General features: G+C 42.7%; 1 protein-coding gene across 1 annotated transcript in view; it reads left to right on the forward strand.

Annotated features, from left to right (window-relative positions):
• Positions 1-20,845, forward strand: part of MYO1F (myosin IF) — a 92,134-nt gene that overhangs the window by 45,900 nt on the left and 25,389 nt on the right. The window contains exons 11-17 of the mRNA XM_070746623.1: positions 534-614; positions 2,189-2,275; positions 9,310-9,396; positions 11,443-11,610; positions 13,198-13,283; positions 17,247-17,328; positions 20,434-20,540. Of these exons, the coding sequence (XP_070602724.1) occupies positions 534-614; positions 2,189-2,275; positions 9,310-9,396; positions 11,443-11,610; positions 13,198-13,283; positions 17,247-17,328; positions 20,434-20,540 (698 nt within the window). The remainder of the gene's footprint in view (positions 1-533; positions 615-2,188; positions 2,276-9,309; positions 9,397-11,442; positions 11,611-13,197; positions 13,284-17,246; positions 17,329-20,433; positions 20,541-20,845) is intronic.

Below are 20,845 nucleotides of genomic sequence, written 5' to 3' on the forward strand. Positions count from 1 at the left end.
GAGCACGGAACAAATTGATGACTGGTTGGCTCATTCCATTTCTTACTTTAACAACTGTGAGGGATGGACTTTCTGCAGTGGGTTGAACAAGAATGGTGTCTAGTTTATCACTTCCAACTCTATGGTGTTTTCAGCTGCAAGACAGAACAAAATGTTGAATACAATACTGTCTGGTTTGTCACTTCTAACTCTATGGGGTTTTTTTAACACCAAATCAAAAGATGGACGTATTAGAAAGATACCCAACATGAGAAGGACTAAAATTCTCAGATGGCAGAAGGACTAAAGTTTTATCAGAAAAACTGTGGCCTCTTTATCACCCCAAATTTCTTTTAATTCTAGAAAGAGAGAGGAAAATGCCTTTTTGCTTTGCTTTGTTTGAAAAATAGCTGTCTTATATTGGGGATTTGGGTTCTTCTCTATCAGATGATACTAATTTTTTATCATTCAGTATCAACACTGAAGTTACACGGCCTTTGGAAATAAAATTATATATATTCTGCAGCTAGTAATTGCTTTCTCTTCACTTCCAGTCCATCAACAGAGCCATACAGAAACCCAAAGAAGAATACAGCATTGGAGTCCTAGACATTTACGGTTTTGAAATATTCAAGGTAGGTTTGTGTCACTGAGAAACCACTGGTCTTGGCTTTCTAGAAAATTCTGAACTCAAAAATGTTTCTTTACCCCAAAGACACTATTGTCCAGTTGGTTATATGATTTAACTTACTAAAAGACAAAATATTCATTGTTCATTTTAATATCAAAGGGGCCATAAATAAATGACAGCAGAACATATGAATAGTTTGTTACGTTTAAGCAGAAACGAAGAAAAGCTCTGAAAATTTTGGGACCAATCCTATTTTAATTGTTGGTTACTCTTAATGGTTGATCATTTATTTTTTACTTATTTATTTGTATCCCACCTTTATTGTTTTAGAAACTAACCAAAGGTGGCAAACCTTCTTCCTCCCATTTACCCCATAACAATATTGTGAGGTGGGTTGGGTCAAATAATTAGTCAAAGTCACCCAGGTGGCTTTCATCGCTAAGGCTGGACTTGAACTCATGTTCTCCAGCTTTCTAGCCTGGTGCCTTAACCACTAGACCAGTGATGGTGAATCTTTTTTTGCTTGGGTACCATGAGGGCATACGTGCATGCAATAGCACAGATGTGCGTGCTTACACCTATAATGCAATGCCCTCCCCCTGCGCATGTGTGCACAATTCACCCCATGCTTCCCCCTGTCGCACATGCACCCAGGCCTCACTGAAATCTCTGGACTTTCGATAGGTCTGTTAAGTCATTTTTCACCTTCCCCAGGCTTCAGGAGGCTTTCCCAATGCCTGCGTAGGGCGAAAAACGGCCCAACAGGCCTACCAAAAGTTTGTTTCTAACCTTCCGGTAGGCCCATTGGATCCATTTTTTACCACCCAAAGGTTTTGGAGGCTTTCCTGAAGCCTGGAGAGGGTGAAAAAAAGGCCCAACAGGCCTACCAGAAATTTGTTCACAAATTTGTTTACAAATTTTTGGTAGGCCCATTGGGTCCATTTTTTACCACCCAAAGGTTTTGGAGGCTTTCCTGAAGCCTGGAGAAGGTGAAAAAAAGGCCCAACAGGCCTACCGGAAATTTGTTTACAAATTTGTTTACAAATTTCCAGTAGGCCCATTGAGTCCATTTTTTACCACCCAAAGGTTTTGGAGGCTTTCCTGAAGCCTGGAGAGGGTGAAAAAAGGTACAACAGGCCTACAGGAAATTTGTTTACAAATTTGTTTACAAATTTCCGGTAGGCCCATTGGGTCCATTTTTTGCCACCCAAAAGTTCTGGAGGCTTTCCTGAAATCTGAGGAGGGCAAAAACAACCTCCCACTACAAAAGGCCCAAAATCAACGTGCACATGTGGGAGCTGACATAGGACAACGCCTTGTGAGCCCTCATATATGGCTCCGCATTTTCACCATCAAAGCTTTAGACCCTAGAGATCTATCTTATGAAAGAATAATTTATTAGTAATGGGAAGCTTCCTGTGTATTTTTGCCATGTTGAGTTGTGCTGATTTGCAACCTGTGATCCACGCAGTTTGCCATTTCTTTTATCCTTATCTGGAATTTGATGGAATGTCAACTAACCGCCTCCTTTTCAAAACTGTTCCTCTTTCCTTTGCCTCATATTCCCCTGATCTTCAGAGAAATGGCTTTGAACAATTCTGCATTAACTTTGTGAATGAAAAACTTCAACAGATCTTCATTGAATTGACACTTAAAGCAGAGCAAGTGAGTTTGGTGCGGGAGAAGGTACAAATTCCTTTTGAGGGTGGACTGTGGATTGTGTGGATAAGTCCCCAATTGGCCACTTGTGACACAACCTATCCTAACCTGCATAATAGATGTATATCATCCCATCCCTAAGAGATGTGCAAAGGGGGGTACATAAGTGCACCATTGTGCCTACCTTCCCTATCTTACTGCCCTATTGTCCAAATTTACCTGTACCTACTTTGCTTTTGTTTATGTTCCTACTAGTACCTGCTATTCTGTACATGTTTTAACTTACTAATTGATTGATTGATTGATTGATTGATTGATTGATTGATTAACATGTATGGGATAATAATAGTTTGTGTAAACATAAGTAAAAATAATTTGATATAATAATAATAATAATAATAATAATAATAATAATAATAATAATAATAATGATAATAATGGCAAAGAACTGGTGGGATCATAAGCACAAAAAAGTGGTCGAAAATGAGCAAGCAAAACTACTGTGGGACTTCCGACTTCAGACTGACCGAATTCTGAAGTATAACACACCAGACATTGTGATCGTGGAGGAAAAAAAAGTATGGATCATCGACATCGCAATCCCAGGAGACAGCAGAATTGAGGAGAAGCAGCTAGAGAAATTAGTGAAATACGAAGATCTAAAATTCGAGCTGCAACGACTCTGGCATAAGCCAGTGAAAGTGGTCCCAGTGGTACTTGGCACGCTGGGCGCAGTACCAAAGGATCTCAGCGGACATTTGAAAACCATCAGAATTGACAAAATCTCCATCTGTCAATTGCAAAAGCTTTACTGGGATCGGCAAACATAATTCGCCACTGCATCACGCAGTCCTAGGTGCTTGGGAAGCGCCCGACTGGTGATGAAATACGAAATCCAGCATAGTGATCTTGTTTGCTGTGTTGTACTGACATAATAATAATAATAATGTATTAGATTTGTGTGCCACCCCTCTCCGAAGTAACGATAAAGAGGACAATAGGACAGTAGGACTGGATGAAACTAAAACTCCTAGAGTCCCGGTCAACAAATTAATTAGTTAGTTAATTAGTCCGTGAGTTAGTTAATTTAAAAAAATATCTCCCGGTTAGGAAGTTTGGGGATAGCATCTCCATGAATTCCTAAAAAGTTGACTGGGACTCTAGGAGTTTTAGTTCCATCCTGTCCTACTGTCCTATTGCCCTCTTTATCGTTACTTTTTACTTATGTTTATACAACCTATTATTATCTTATACATGTTTGACAAATAAATAAATAAATAAATAAAATATCAGGAAGGCATCAGATTCAGGAAAATTGTCCTAGTTCTAGACTGCATTAGTGGAACCAAGATCGTGTGAAATGTTAGTACCATTTTATAATGCTTTGATAAGAACACACTTGAAATATTGCATTCAGTTTTGCTTTCCATGACATAAAAAAAGACGTGGAGACTCTAGAAAGAGGGCAGAAAAGAGCAACAGAGAGGCTAACAATATGAAGAACAGTGCAGGAATTGGGTACGTCTTGACTTAAAGAAAAGTACTGTGTTTCCCCGAAAATAAGACACTGTCTTATATTAATTTTTGCTCCAAAAGTTGTGTTACGTCTTATTTTCGGGGGGTGCCTTATATTTCTCAAATAAGAACAAATTCACAGGCAGAAAAGCTGACACCCCCAAAGAAAGTGTACCATACGGTACACTGATTACGGTACGGTACCTGTCAGTATGGCACCCACACACACAAACGACGGTACTTATATGGTACAACAGTATACTCCAGCTATTGCAGCTTCCAGCCACCAGAGGAACTACAGTCTATGCACTGTAGTGGAGACTGTAATGGCGGTGAGACAGCAACAGACTGTGTCTGCTGTACTGGACGGTACAAAGCGATGGAAGGGGCCAGCAGGGGACACCACATTATTACGGTACCGCTATGAACAGCTTTGAATGGTACCGTATGTTTTTCTACCGTACCGTATGTAAACTTGACTACGCCTTATTTTCGGGGGGTGCCTTATATTAGCAAATTCTGCAAAACCTCTGACATGCCTTACTTTCGGGGTACATCTTATTTTCGGGGAAATAGGGTAGGGCTGGTGGTGACACGATAACAATGTTACAATATTTGGGGGGCTGCCACAAAGAAGAACGAGTCAACCTATTCTCCAAAGCACTGGAAGCACAAGAAGCAACAGCTGGGAATTTAACAAGGAGAGAACTAACCTAGAACTAGGGAGAAATTTCCTGGCAGTTTGAAAAATTAGTGTAGTGACTTGCCTCCAAAAGTTATAGGTGCTCTGTCACTGGAGGTTTTAAGAATCGATTGGACAACTATCCTGTTTCCCCGAAAATAAGTCACCCCTGAAAGTAAGACCATTTTCTACTATGGCTTGACTTCCTGGCTCCAATCCTTCCCCGCAGGGAGGCAGAACCAATTAAGATGTTCCGCCCCAGACGCCTGATGGACCCAGAGGGCTTTCAGACGGCGCTTGGGGTTATTCCAGATGCACTCGTCCACAGTCCAGCGGAGTCTCTTGCGGAGGCCTGGAACAAGACTGCAGCGGAGGCTCTTGATCGGATTGCGCCTTTGCGACCTCTCTGTGGCGCTAGACCCCATAGAGCTCCATGGTTCAACGAGGAGCTCCGGGAGTTGAAACGCCAGAAGAGACGTCTAGAGAAGCGATGGAGGAAGAGTAAGTCTGAATCTGATCGAACACTTGTAAGAGCTTTTATTAAGACTTACAAAGTGGCGCTCAAGGCGGCAAGATGCACGTATCATGCCGCCTTGATTGCATCAGCGGAATCCCGCCCGGCCGCTCTGTTTAGGGTGACCCGCTCCCTTCTTAATCAGAGGGGAGTTGGGGAGCCCTTACAGAGTAGTGCCGAGGATTTTAACACGTTTTTCGCTGATAAAATTGCTCAGATCCGGGCGGACCTCGACTCCAATTGGAAAACAGAGTTGGCTGACAACGAGTCAGTTGAGGTGACTGGGGCACGTACTTGTCCATCTGTCTGGGAAGAGTTTGATCTGGTGACACCTGATGAAGTGGACTCCGAGGTCTCTCCCTTGTGGGGTGCCTCAGGGGTCGGTCCTCTCCCCCCTGCTATTTAATATCTACATGAAATCGCTGGGTGAGATCCTCCAAGGGCATGGGGTGAGGTATCATCAGTACGCTGATGATACCCAGCTTTACATCTCCACCCCATGTCCAGTCAATGAAGCAGTGGAAGTGATGTGCCGGTGTCTGGAGGCTGTTGGGGCCTGGATGGGTGTCAACAGACTCAAACTCAACCCGGATAAGACGGAGTGGCTGTGGGTTTTGCCTCCCAAGGACAATTCCATCTGTCCTTCCATTACCCTGGGGGGGGAATTATTGACCCCCTCAGAGAGGGTCCGCAACTTGGGCGTCCTCCTCGATCCACAGCTCACATTAGAGAACCATCTTTCAGCTGTGGCGAGGGGGGCGTTTGCCCAGGTTCGCCTGGTGCACCAGTTGCGACCCTATCTGGACCAGGACTCACTGCTCACAGTCACTCATGCCCTCATCACCTCGAGTTTCGACTACTGTAATGCTCTCTACATGGGGCTACCTTTGAAAAGTGTTCGGAAACTTCAGATCGTGCAAAATGCAGCTGCGAGAGCAGTCATGGGCTTACCTAGGTATGCCCATGTTTCACCAACACTCCGCAGTCTGCATTGGTTGCCGATCAACTTCCAGTCACAATTCAAAGTGTTGGTTATGACCTTTAAAGCCCTTCATGGCACTGGACCAGAATATCTCCGAGACCGCCTGCTGCCGCACGAATCCCAGCGACCGATTAGGTCCCACAGAGTGGGCCTTCTCTGGGTCCCGTCAACTAAACAATGTCAGTTGGCGGGCCCCAGGGGAAGAGCCTTCTCTGGGTCCCGTCAACTAAACAATGTCAGTTGGCGGGCCCCAGGGGAAGAGCCTTCTCTGTGGCGGCCCCGACCCTCTGGAACCAACTCCCCCCGGAGATTAGAACTGCCCCTACTCTCCTTGCCTTTCGGAAGAGTAGGTCTGAATCTGATCGAACACTTGTAAGAGCTTTTATTAAGACTTACAAAGTGGCGCTCAAGGCGGCAAGATGCGCGTACCATGCCGCCTTGATTGCATCAGCGGAATCCCGCCCGGCCGCTCTGTTTAGGGTGACCCGCTCCCTTCTTAATCAGGGGGGAGTTGGGGAGCCCTTGCAGAGTAGTGCCGAGGACTTTAACTCGTTTTTCGCTGATAAAGTCGCTCGGATTCGGGCCGACCTCGACTCCAATTGTATAGCAGAGTCGACTGACAACGAGTCAGTCGAGGTGACTGGGGCACGTACTTGTCCACCTGTCTGGGAAGAGTTTGATCTGGTGACACCTGATGAAGTGGACAAGGCCATTGGAGCTGTGAGTTCCGCCACCTGTTTACTGGATCCGTGTCCCTCCTGGTTGGTCTTGGCCAGCAGGGAGGTGACACGGAGCTGGGCCCAGGAGATTACCAACGCTTCCTTGGGGAGGGGAGTTTTTCCATCACTCTATAAAGAAGCGCTTGTGCGCCCCCTCCTCAAGAAGCCCTCCCTGGACCCAGCTGTGCTTAATAACTACCGTCCAGTCTCCAACCTTCCCTTTATGGGGAAGGTTGTTGAGAAGGTGGTGGCACTCCAGCTCCAGCGGTCCTTGGAAGAAGCCGATTATCTAGGTCCCCAGCAGTCGGGTTTCAGGCCCGGTTACAGCACGGAAACCGCTTTGGTCGCGTTGATGGATGATCTCTGGCGGGCCCGGGACAGGGGTTTATCCTCTGTCCTGGTGCTCCTTGACCTCTCAGCGGCTTTCGATACCATCGACCATGGTATCCTTCTGCGCCGGCTGGAGGGGTTGGGAGTGGGAGGCACTGTTCTTCAGTGGTTCTCCTCCTACCTCTCTGGCCGGTTGCAGTCGGTGTTAGTGGGGGGACAGAGGTCGACTCCTAGGTCTCTCCCTTGTGGGGTGCCTCAGGGGTCGGTCCTCTCCCCCCTGCTATTTAACATCTACATGAAACCGCTGGGTGAGATCATCCAAGGACATGGGGTGAGGTATCATCAATATGCCGATGATACCCAGCTTTACATCTCCACCCCATGCCCAGTCAACGAAGCGGTGGAAGTGATGTGCCGGTGCCTGGAGGCTGTTGGGGCCTGGATGGGTGTCAACAGACTCAAACTCAACCCGGATAAGACGGAGTGGCTGTGGGTTTTGCCTCCCAAGGACAACTCCATCTGTCCGTCCATTACCCTGGGGGGGGGAATTATTGACCCCCTCAGAGAGGGTCCGCAACTTGGGCGTCCTCCTCGATCCACAGCTCACATTAGAACAACATCTCGCAGCTGTGGCGAGGGGGACGTTTGCCCAGGTTCGCCTGGTGCACCAGTTGCGGCCCTATCTGGACCGGGACTCACTGCTCACAGTCACTCATGCCCTCATCACCTCGAGGTTCGACTACTGTAATGCTCTCTACATGGGGCTACCTTTGAAAAGTGTTCGGAAACTCCAGATCGTGCAGAATGCAGCTGCGAGAGCAGTCATGGGCTTACCCAGGTATGCCCATGTTTCACCATCACTCCGCAGTCTGCACTGGCTGCCGATCAGTTTCCGGTCACAATTCAAAGTGTTGGTTATGACCTTTAAAGCCCTTCATGGCACTGGACCAGAATATCTCCGAGACCGCCTCCTGCCGCACGAATCCCAGCGACCAATTAGGTCCCACAGAGTGGGCCTTCTCCGGGTCCCGTCAACTAAGCAATGTCGGTTGGCGGGCCCCAGGGGAAGAGCCTTCTCTGTGGCGGCACCGGCCCTCTGGAACCAACTCCCCCCGGAGATTAGAACTGCCCCTACTCTTCCTGCCTTCCGCAAACTTCTTAAAACCCACCTTTGCCGTCAGGCATGGGGGAATTGAAACATCCCCCCCCCTGGGCACGTTGAATTTATATATGGTATGCTTGTGTGTGAGTCTGTTAGTTTGTGGGGTTTTTTAAATCTTTAAAATTTTAAATTGTTGATTACTTACGATTTGTCTTTTTACATGTTGTGAGCCGCCCCGAGTCTTCGGAGAGGGGCGGCATACAAATCCAAGCAATAAATAAATAAATAAATAAATAAAGCTCCTTAAGACCCACCTGTGTCGTCAGGCATGGGGGAACTGAGACATCTCCCCCGGGCATATACAATTTATGAATGGTATGTGTGTATGTATGTGTGTTTAGAAAATGGGGTTTTAAAATGTTTTTAGTAGAAATTTAGATTTGTTGTGAATTGTTTTTTTCACTTTGTTGTGAGCCGCCCCGAGTCTGTGGAGAGGGGCGGCATACAAATCTAAATAAATAAATAAATAAATAAATAAATAAATAAATAAATAAATAAATAAGACATAGGAAAGATTTCGTAGAATTGCCTAATATAAGGCATCCCCCGAAAGTAAGACGAAGGAGACGTTTCATTTCTCAGCATTCCAAAACATAACATATAGAATAGAATAGAATAGAATAGAATAGAATAGAATTTTATTGACCAAGTGTGATTGGACAAACAAGGAATTTGTCTTGGTGCATATGCTCTCAGCGTACATAAAAGAAAAAGATACATTTGTCAAGAATAACACTGCTGTCCATAAATTGCATCCCAAAATGCTGCATCAATCAGATTTAAAACACATCCAACATGCATCCAACATGCGGCTGCATGTTTGGACGCATTTTTTCTGCAGCAGGATACAGGATACAATTCATTGGAAAAAAATAAGACATCCCCTGAAAATAAGACATAGCACATCTTTGGGAGCAAAAATTAATATAAGACGCTGTCTTATTTTCGGAGAAACACGGTATTTGTTTGAAACGGATGTGATCTGTTCCGATCTGTGAGCTGCAGATTATCAGTTCAGAAAAGTGTTCTTAACAAGATAGGTAGAGAATGGTATTTTTAACTAGGTCCTCATTTTTACTGTTCTTTCCAATGTGCATTAATTGCTTGTTTAAAAGCAATCTCTTCTCTTGCCCTAGGAAGAGTACGTGCAGGAAGGCATCAAGTGGAACCCCATTGAATATTTCAACAACAAAATTGTGTGTGACCTGATTGAAAACAAAGTGGTAAGGGAAGGACTGAGGAGGAGATTGTGAATTTGCTGAGGTGTGAGGGTTGAACTGGGGATGGTGTTACTATCCATGTTTTCCCCAAAATAAGACAGTGTCTTATATTATTTTTGAACCCTGAAATAAGTGCTTGGCCTTATTGCCATGCACTCAAAAGCCCGATTGGGTTTATTATCAGGGGATGTGTTATTTTGGGAGAAACAGGGTACTTTATTCAAGTTGAATTAAATTTTTAAAAGGCCTTGCTTTTTTCCATAAAATAATGAAACACCCATGCCTTTTTCTCCCCTAAAATTCATTTAAATTTTTGCCATATTTTTTTCTATGGCAGCTATTACTCTCTAAAAAAGAAACCTCAGAGACTCCTACATTTATTTATATACATTTATTTAATTTATATGCCACCCATCTCACTATTCAAAGTGACTCAGAGAGGGCTTAGCATAAATTTAGCTTTGTTTCCTGGATGGAATTATAATTTTTTACCTCAGAATTACCTTGAGGTAAAACGGTTGGGCTGTAAATTGCATAAACAAATACATTTTCAATGCTTTGGGACAGTGTTTCTCGACCTCAGTAACTTTAAGATGTATGGACTCCCAGAATTAAAAGAATACAAAAGACAGATAAATTACAATATCTGAGAGAAATCTTTAAGGATTTTTGCTACCAGCTGGGAAAAATAAAACCATCTCTATCTGAAAACAAACGCATTACAAGTGGAGCTATAAAAACAGTATCCCATTTTGCCCATTTCTTAATAATACAATTTACAACCAATTTAAAAGCGGTTTGAATTTGCCATGTTTGGACTCAAGCAATCTTGCCCTCTTGAACAGGATGGAGAGCAGAGGTGGGTTCCAATTTACCTCACTGTCGGTTTGCTTCCTCTTCCCTTTAATTTTTTAAAAAATTCCTTTTTAAAAGAAAAAAAAAGATGGTGGCACCCACAGACTGGCACTGACTGATCCGGTTTGGTTCAGTGACATCATCATGACATCACCAGCATTTGGGCGAATCAGTCCGAACCCGGACGAACCCACCCCTCATGGAGAGAGGCCCAATGTCTATGGAGATTCTCAGTCATCCAAGTCATGGTTGTCCCATAGGTGCTTTTTTTCCGAAGAAACAACTAGACTTTCTTTATTTTTCCCTTAAAGACGTTTCACTTCTCTCATCTAAGAAGTTTCTTCACTTCTGAAGAGAACCGAAGAAGCTTCTTTGGTGAGCAGTGAAATACCTTTTTTTTTTAAATTAGAAAATTTTATTTACCTATATAAACAAATATTACAAAGACAACATAGATGTACAAGGTTAAAACTCGCAAAAAATGGGTGACTGCGTGACAAGTCTGGATTATAATGTTAACTATGTGCATTCTCTTAATTAATATAAATACCTTAATCTCCTATAAACATTAAAGTTTATCACCAGGTAATTTTCTTTTATCCTTTAGCAGGTATGTTATGACGGTTTGGCCTTCTTTTTTCAATCCAACAGTAAAATAAGTCCCAACAATTGTAAAATTCATCATTATTTCTTAATTCTAATGTAAGTTTTACCATTTCTGAAGCGAAATATCTTCAAGGCAAAACAAAGAACAAGGAAAAGGGGGGACCTGATCGAAACATTTAAATATGTTAAAGGGTTAAATAAGGTTAAGGAGGGAAGTGTTTTTAATAGGAAAGTGAACACAAGAACAAGGGGGCACAATCTGAGGCTAGTTGGGGGAAAGATCAAAAGCAACGTGAGAAAATATTATTTCACTGAAAGAGTAGTAGATCCTTGGAACAAACTTCCAGCAGACGTGGTCGGTAAATCCACAGTAACCGAATTTAAACATGCCTGGGATAAACATATATCCATTGTAAGATAAAATACAGGAAATAGTATAAGGGCAGACTAGCTGGTCCATGAGGTCTTTTTCTGCCATCAGTCTTCTATGTTTCTATGTTTCTAAGAATGCCCCCAATCGCTTCTTGAAAAAAATGCTCCTTTGGGATGGAGAAGCCAGATTTTTCACTCCTTGTCTCTCTCTTCCAGAATCCTCCTGGAATTATGAGCATCTTAGATGATGTTTGCGCCACTGTGTATGCAAAGGGCGAGGGGGCAGACCAGACCCTCCTGCAGAAGCTCCAGTCCGGAGTGGGGATGCACGAGCATTTCAACGGCTCCAGTTCAGGATTCATCATCCACCACTATGCTGGCAAGGTCTCCCGAATTCCCCACTTTCCTTCCTTGTCCCCCCCACCCTTCCTTGTTCCTTTCGGTTTCTACACTGAAAATTGCTAACTCTGTTCTACTAAAGGGAACACTCAAAGAACACATCCTAGATCTGAATGGTGGAAAATGGTGGAAGGTCTTAAGCATAAAACTTACCAGGAAAGACTTAATCTGTATAGTCTGGAGGACAGAAGGAAAGGGGGGACATGATCAAAACATTTAAATATGTTAAAGGGTTAAATAAGGTTCAGGAGAGAAGTGTTTTTAATAGGAAAGTGAACACAAGAACAAGGGGGCGCAATCTGAGGTTAATTGGGGGAAAGATCAGAAGCAACGTGAGAAAATATTATTTTACAGAAAGAGTAGTAAATGCTTGGAACAAACTTCCAGCAGACGTGGTTATTAAATCCATAGTAAATGAATTTAAACATGCCTGGGATAAACATATATCCATCCTAAGATAAAATACAGGAAATAGTATGGCAGGCTAGATGGGCCATGAGGTCTTTTTCTGCCACCAGTCTTCTATGTTTCTATGAATGAATGAAATATTCTCACTGAATACTTTGTTCTGTACAAAGTTGAATGTGCTGACATGTGAAATTGATTGTCAATCAGTGTTGCTTCCTAAGTGGACGGTTTGATTTCACAGAAGTTTGATTTACTTGTGTTGTTTAAGTGTTCCCTTTATTTTTTTGAGCAGTATAGAAAAAGGTGTCGAGACTCTAGAAAAAGTGCAGAGCTACAGCAAAATTGCGAGTGGAAGAGTGGAGGGCTCTTCCAATAAAGTATCTCTGGACATTGGACCAGAATACCTCCGGAACCGCCTTCTACCGCACGAATCCCAGCGGCCGATAAGGTCCCACAGAGTTGGCCTTCTCCGGGTCCCGTTGACCAAACAATGTCATTTGATGGGGCCCAGGGGAAGAGCCTTCTCTGTGGTGGCCCCAGCCCTCTGGAATCAACTCCCCCCGGAGATTAGAACGGCCCCCATCCTCCTTGTCTTTCGCAAGTTACTCAAGACCCACCTATATCACCTGGGGGCATGGGGGAATTAAGACACCTCCCCCAGGCTTTCTTATATTTTATGTTTGGTATGTATGTGTTGTATGATTTTTAAATTGTTGGGTTTTTTAAATATAATTTTATTATTAGATTTGTTCCATTGTTATACTGTTTTTATTATTGTTGTGAGCCGCCCCGAGTCTTCGGAGAGGGGCGGCATACAAATCTAATTATATAAATATATATAAATAAATTTCCTAGAGTGTTTATGTCCGAAATCCGGTGTGGGTTCCCAGCAGATGAGCTGTATTCAAGGATTGGTCTGGTGAAAGTTTTGTATGCTCTAGTTAGTAGTGTGAGTTTTGCAGAGAACCATTCATAAGTAACTTTCTACAGTGCCGTTGTAATGTGAATCATTCGCTGAATGAATGGGTTTTAACACAAGGACTACCTGCACGGTGCTGGACTGGGAGTGGATAGATTTATTTGAAGAAACAGTGAGAGAACACACAGGTTTAACAGGAATTACAGATGGCAAAATTGCTAACCATTGGGCTATTCTAACCACAGGTCTCCTATGACGTGAATGGATTTTGTGAACGAAATCGGGATGTGCTTTTCACCGACCTGATAGAACTAATGCAGAGCAGTGAATTGTGAGTCTCTTTCCCCTGCTTTTCTCCCCAAACTTTACTTGGTTGTATTTTTCTTTTTTTATATATACTTGGTTATAGGTTTCTCTGAGGCATTGTCTTACTGCCAAAACAAAAACACAGAATGAAGGAAAATAGAAAGTTTTGGAGTGTGCATGGACTACAACTCCAGTCAGAGAACATGGCCAAGAGTCAGGAATGGGAATTTTATTTATTTATTTATTTTATTTATTATTTATTTCTTTTGTCCAATACACAATGAGGGTTTTAGTAGGTATATATCTATATACATATAGTAAAATACATGATGAAGGTTATAGAGGAGATACTCATAGTAAAATATATCTAAGAAATAATAGAAAAGAAGATATAGTAATAGAACATATCAATGAAAGAATAGAAGAAGAGATATAGGAATAGAAGAAAGGTATAGGAGATATAGGAGAGCAATAGGACAGGGGACGGAAGGCACTCTAGTGCACTTGTACTCGCCCCTTACTGACCTCTTAGGAATCTGGATAGGTCAACCGTAGATAATCTAAGGGTAAAGTGTTGGGGGTGTGGGGATGACACTATGGAGTCCGGTAATGAGTTCCACGCTTCAACAACTCGGTTACTGAAGTCATATTTTTTACAGTCAAGTTTGGAGCGGTTAATATTAAGTTTAAATCTGTTGTGTGCTCTTGTGTTGTTGTGGTTGAAGCTGAAGTAGTCGCCAACAGGCAGGATGTTGCAGCATATGATCTTGTGGGCAATACTTAGATCTTGTTTAAGGCGTCTTAGTTCTAAACTTTCTAGGCCCAGGATTGAAAGTCTAGTCTCATAGGGTATTCTATTTCGAGTGGAGGAGTTATTCCGACAACTTTCAAAGTGGACTTGCTTAAACTGAGATGTGTTGGAACTTAGTAAGGAATGTCTTTTCTGGGCCAGCTAATTATCAACCGAGAACAGATCTCCAGTTCATATGTCAGGCTGAAAGCCGTCAGGTGGAGTTAGAGGCTTTGGCCTGCCACAGTAGTACAGTATTAAGGGAATTGGGAGGGGTGGTTGAATGAAAGTTACTAGCCACAACAAATTCCTTTCTTAGAGCCCAAGGTCATCTTTTGTTCTGCATCAACTGAATGAAAGAGGAAGCCGGTGGAATCCCTGCACTCGGACTGGTCCTCATGATGAACTTGTGGGTGTTGGGAGGTGGGATGAACCTTAATCTGGGTGGAGTACTGGAAAGAAGTTAGTATCAGAATGGCAATGTTGTGAGAACTGGACTGGAATCTGATTTATTTCTCAGATGCTATTTGGGGCATTGATATCATAGCTATTTCTCCTTTGATCAGGCAGCTAGCATTATCACTGACTCACTTTGAGTTGGCAGGCAACCCAGAGATAAGAAGTTCCTTCTTCTCGGTTGGTAATTTCGTCCTAATAACCTAATTAGTCCCAGATCCAACTCCGATCATCCATCACTCACATTATACAGTTGACTTCCGCACTCACTCATCACAAGACTAGCCCTTATATAGCCAGAAGGCATGGCTAATTGTTCTAGAGCAGTGATGGCGAATCTATAGCATGGGTGCCACAGGTGGCACACGGAGCCATATCTGCTGGCACGTAGGCCTTTGCCGTAGCTCAGCTCCAATGTGTATGTGCGTGCCACCAAGCTGATTCTTGGCTTGCACAAAGGCTCTGGGAGGCTGTTTTTGGCTTCCAGAGAGTCCCCAGGGGGATGGGGGAGGGAGTTTTTACCCTCCCCTGGCTCCAGGGAAGCCTTTAGAGCCTGGGGAGGGTAAAACATGAGCCTACTGGGTCCACCAGAAGTTGGGGAACAGGCCATTTCTGGCCTCCAGAGGGCTTCCAGGGGGTGGGGGAAGCTGTTTTCATCCTCCCCAGGCATTGATTTAGAATAACTTTATTGTCACTTTGAATGTGAGTGACATAGGGGAAGGTCTGGTAGGGAAGGTTTGCCTATTTGCCGATGACTCTAAAGTGTGCAATAGGGTTGATATTCCTGGAGGGGTCTGTAATATGGTAAATGATTTAGCTTTACTAGATAAATGGTCAAAGCAATGGAAACTGCAGTTTAATGTTTCCAAATGTAAAATAATGCCCTTGGGGAAAAGGAATCCTCAATCAGAGTATTGCATTGGCAGTTCTGTGTTAGCAAAAACTTCAGAAGAAAAGGATTTAGGGGTAGTGATTTCTGACAGTCTCAAAATGGGTGAGCAGTGTGGTCAGGCGGTAGGAAAAGCAAGTAGGATGCTTGGCTGCATAGCTAGAGGTATAACAAGCAGGAGAAGGGAGATTGTGATCCCCTTATATAGAGCACTGGTGAGACCACATTTGGAGTACTGTGTTCAGTTCTGGAGACCTCACCTACAAAAAGATATTGACAAAATTGAACGGGTCCAAAGACGGGCTACAAGAATGGTGGAAGGTCTTAAGTATAAAACGTATCAGGAAAGACTTAATGAACTCAATCTGTATAGTCTGGAGGACAGAAGGAAAAGGGGGGGACATGATCGAAACATTTAAATATGTTAAAGGGTTAAATAGGGTTCAGGAGGGAAGTGTTTTTAATAGGAAAGTGAACACAAGAACAAGGGGACACAATCTGAAGTTAGTTGGGGGAAAGATCAAAGGCAACATGAGAAAATATTATTTTACTGAAAGAGTAGTAGATCCTTGGAACAAACTTCCAGCAGACGTGGTTGGTAAATCCACAGTAACTGAATTTAAACATGCCTGGGATAAACATATATCCATTGTAAGATAAAATACAGGAAATAGTATAAGGGCAGACTAGATGGACCAAGAGGTCTTTTTCTGCCGTCAGTCTTCTATGTTTCTATGTTTCTATGTATACTAATCGGCATACATTAAAATGAAATTTCATTGCAGGCAGCTCTCAAAAGGTCATCCCCTCCAATATACACAACATAAACATGTCTAAATAAATAAATAAATAAAACTAGCAGTGAAGGTGTTGGTCAGATTGGCAAAAGCAGTAATTTATTTATTTATTCAGTAAATGTATATGGCTGCCCATCTCATATCTGGTACAAGACCCTGAGCCTGTGCCTGTGTGTAATATGTATGTACACATGTGGCATATATCCCTAGAATTAAATAGAATATTTTGGATGTTCAGTAATGGTAAATAGATAGGGAAATTGTATCTCTTTGAGGTGAGGGGAGACCAGGCACCCTAACCCAAACCTTTGATGTGAGTGACATCAAGTCGGCCCTCTTTTAAACCAGTCACATGATCTTCAAGCCACTCCCCCAGTCACATGATCATCAAGCCACTCCCACCTGGTCACATGGCTGGCAAGACACACCCACAAAATAAGCCACGCCCACAATGTAGTAAAAAAAATTTGCAGCCCTTCACTGACTATAAGCCTATCAACATCACGCCTATAATGCTAAAGTGACGGGGTTTGTGGTACAATGTTCTTTCAGCCTTCAAAAAACAACAAACCTATGTACACTGAGAGTATATGCACCAATTCCACTTGGTCAATAAAGAATTATATTCTATTAAGAGGATCATATATAAATATATGGCTATTGATAGTAGATTAACTTATTCAGGGTCTGTCTGAATATAAAGCATGGAAGAATTTATCCTTTTGTGCCAGGCAGAGGTTGCCATTTACCACTGCTACTGGTGCGCTGCACGCATAGATTCAGGTCGCCGGCGTGGAGGCATGCGAGTCCCAGCAAGATTTTGCTTCTGCGCATGCGCAGATAGCAAACTCTTGTGAGACGACGTGCGCACCCCGGTGACTCAAAGCTGTGCAGGCATCTCCCATTTTACTACCGGTGCGCAGTGTGGCCCGTACTGGATAGGAACCCGATACTGCGCCCCATAGATACAGGGGAACAACATCTCAAATACAATCACAGTCTGCATCAGTGGTTTCTTTTTACATGTCTATTTCTGACTTTCTTTCCCCTTCCTAGTGCTTTCATCCGGATGCTTTTCCCAGAAAAACTTGATGCAGACAAAAAGGGACGGCCCACTACAGCTGGATCCAAAATTAAGGTACATTCCCATTTGGGTTAGAGCCATGTCTTATAAAAGTGTGTTTTATACTCCCAAAAATATCTCCGGGACCGCCTTGTGCCGCACGAATCCCAGTGACCAGTTAGGTCCCACAAAGTTGGCCTTCTCCGGGTCCCGTCGACTAAACAATGTTGTCTGGCGGGGCCCAGGGGAAGAGCCTTCTCTGTGGCGGCCCCGACTCTCTGGAACCAAATCCCTCCAGATATCAGAGTTGCCCCCACCCTCCTTGCCTTTCGCAAGCTCCTTAAAACCCACCTCTGTCGTCAGGCATGGGGGAATTGAAATTTTCCCTTCCCCCCTAGGCTTATAGAATTTATACATGGTATGCTTGTATGCATGATTGGTTCTTTAAATTGGGGTTTTTTAGATTATTTTTAATATTAGATTTGTTTACATTGTCTTTTTTATTGTTGTTAGCCGCCCCGAGTCTCCGGAGAGGGGCGGCATACAAATCAAATCAAATCAATAAATAAATGAATGAATGAATGAATGAATGAATGAATGAATGAATGAATGAATGAATAAATAAATAAATACTAAAAGATGGTGGAAGTTTGGGTGCACCTTATTCACCAAATGTAGCCTTCTCCCCCCCCACAGACACACCTTTTGGCCTCTGCCTCCCAGTAATTTGCCTCCTTGGAGCAAAAAGCCTGTTTCAGTTTCAGCACAGCCTGATTAGCGCAAGCTGGTGATTGTCGGTTGGATTCCTAACACAATCATTACATCTCAAGCAGGTGGAGGGTGCACGCATACGTCAGAACGGGATTTGGCTTCTGCACACGTGCAGGAAGCAAATCTCACAAGAAGTTGCGCAGGTGTGCAAGATTTTGGCAATTTTTTTGCTTCCACACATGCACGGAAGCAAAAAAATCACCGAAAATCACCGAAATCTTGCGTTTGTGTGTATCCTTTATGTGAGATTTTGCTTCCAGCACCTGCGCAGAAGCCAAGTCTCACTCCAACGTACGCATGCACACACCGATCACCCACAGCTCTGCACGCAGCTCCATTTCTGCTACCGGTGCAGTGTCCCCCCACCGTTCCGGTAGCAACCCAATACTGATCTCAAAGCAATAGCAGTTCTCAATTAAATTTCAGACGTCAGTGAGACTATTTGAGAAGGAGAATTCTGGAAGTACAGTGGTACCTCTACTTAAGAACTTAATTCGTTCCGTGACCAGGTTCTTAAGTAGAAAAGTTTGTAAGTAGAAGCAATTTTTTCCATAGGAATCTGTTCTGTCGGGCTCTCTGGTAGAATCCTCCCAAAAATTCACAGGTACAAATTTCAGATACACACACGTTTGAAAATTCAAAACAATGTTTTTTATAAGGAAAAGTCACTTGAACCAAGCCCTCTTTTAGTATAGCAAAGAGCACTGGTCTCCAAACAAACTGGTAATTTGTACAAATCCCTTATCAGTTCTGTGATACTTATCTTGCAGCTGTGAGGCAATTCACAGTCCTTCTTCTTTCACAAAGTGGAACACACTTTGCTCTGGTTTAGTTTCAAAGCAGGGAAAAATCAGCACACAAAAAGTCAAAGTCAGTAAAGCAGTCACGAAACACAACGATCAGATAATCCTCCACAATGGCCAAACCCACAGGCTGCTATTTATAGCAGCCTCACTAATGACCACAGCCCCACCCAACCACAGGTGGCCTCATTTTCTTTGATAATAATCTCTCAGTTGTTGCTGCCTATGCATCGCTCTCCGCATGCGTGGCTGTATCATTAACTCTTGTTCTGAATCCAAGGAGAAGCTAGATAATTGATCTCCTTCTGAGCTGTCTGCCACACTCTCCTCCTCCCTGTCACTCATGTCTTCTTGGTCAGAGGAGCCTTCATCATCAGATTCCACCGGGGTCAAAACAGGCCTGCAGCATGTGGATGTCTCCCCCACATCCACAGTCCTTGGGGCAGGAGCTGGGCCAGAGCTAACCACAACAGGAATCAATGTAAAAGCAAATAATGCATGCAAACCCATTAGGAAAGTAATAAATGCTCGGAATTTGGGTGGAAGGAGGAGGAGTAAGGAGATGAGGAGGACAGTCGCTGCCGAAGGAAGAAGTGAGGTGAGGGAAATTAAAAAATAAATCTAAAATTTTAAGGCTTAAAAAAAAGAGAGACTGAGGCGACAAGGAGGAGCATGTGCCTCCCTTACACCCAGCGTGAGGCTGGCTCCCATACACTGCGCCAGAGAGAGAAACCAAGGGGGAATGGCAGGAAATTGTCTGGGCCTTCTTGCTGCTCTCAAATTTCCTGGGAATTTTTTCCAGGCTCGGGTTCTTAAGCAGAAAATGGTTCTTAAGAAGAGGCAAAAAAATCTTGAACACCCGGTTCTTATCTAGAAAAGTTCTTAAGTAGAGGCATTCTTAGGTAGAGGTACCACTGTACTTCATTTTGGATTCTGGAAATTCTGGAAATACTTTATTTTATTTTAATTCTGGAAGTACTCTTGGAAAGTACTTTATTCTTAGTGTTCTGAAACAAAATCAGAAGACATTAATTGCATACAAATCCAAGGAATGAATGAATTAATTAATTAATTAATTAATTCAGTGTTTCCCAACCTTGGCAGGAGTTGAAGTCCAAATAATCTTCACGTTGCCAAGGTTGGGAAACACTGACTTAATTAATTCATTAATTAATGAATTAATGAATTAATGGATTAATGGATTAATTAATTAAATTAATGAATTAATGAATTAATGAATTAATGAATTAATGAGTTAATGAATTAATTGATTGATTGATTAATTGATTAAATAATTAATTAATTAATTAATGGATTGATGGATTAATGGATTAATGGATGAATTAATTAATTAAATTAATTAAATTAATTAAATTAATGAATTAATTGATTGATTAAATAATTAATTAATTGATTAATTAATGAATCAATTAATTAATCAATTAATCAATTGATGAATCAATTGATGAATCAATTGATGAATCAATTGATGAATTGATGAATTGATGAATTAATGAATTAATGAATTAATGAATTAATGAATTAATGAATTAATGAATGTGGCGGAACAGATTGGGTAAATACTATGGATCTTGAATCTTCCCAGAAACAAGCCAATGACCTTGTGAACACATTGATGAAGTGTACACCTCATTACATCCGTTGCATTAAGCCCAACGAGACGAAGAGATCACGGGACTGGGAAGAGAGTAGGTAAGAGCGAAGGAGTTGCTACTAATGGTGCACAAATCACCACATCAAAACCGCAAGCAGAACCTAATCTTAAAATGCATTTAAGGTATGAATTGATCCTGTGACAGGTAGCCCTTGACTTATAACCACAACTGGGACCAGAATTTCTGATGCTGAGCAAGATCCTTAAGTGACCCACACCTGATTTTTACAAATGTTTTTTGCCACATGTGTTAAGCAAAACACTACAGTTTTCAAGTGCCATCGGTCCTTAAGCGAATCGGTCTTCCCCCATTGACTTTGCTTGTCAAAAACTAGATGGGAAG

This window comes from Erythrolamprus reginae, chromosome 1 (genome assembly GCF_031021105.1).
Source record: "Erythrolamprus reginae isolate rEryReg1 chromosome 1, rEryReg1.hap1, whole genome shotgun sequence".
NCBI lineage: Eukaryota > Metazoa > Chordata > Lepidosauria > Squamata > Dipsadidae > Erythrolamprus > Erythrolamprus reginae.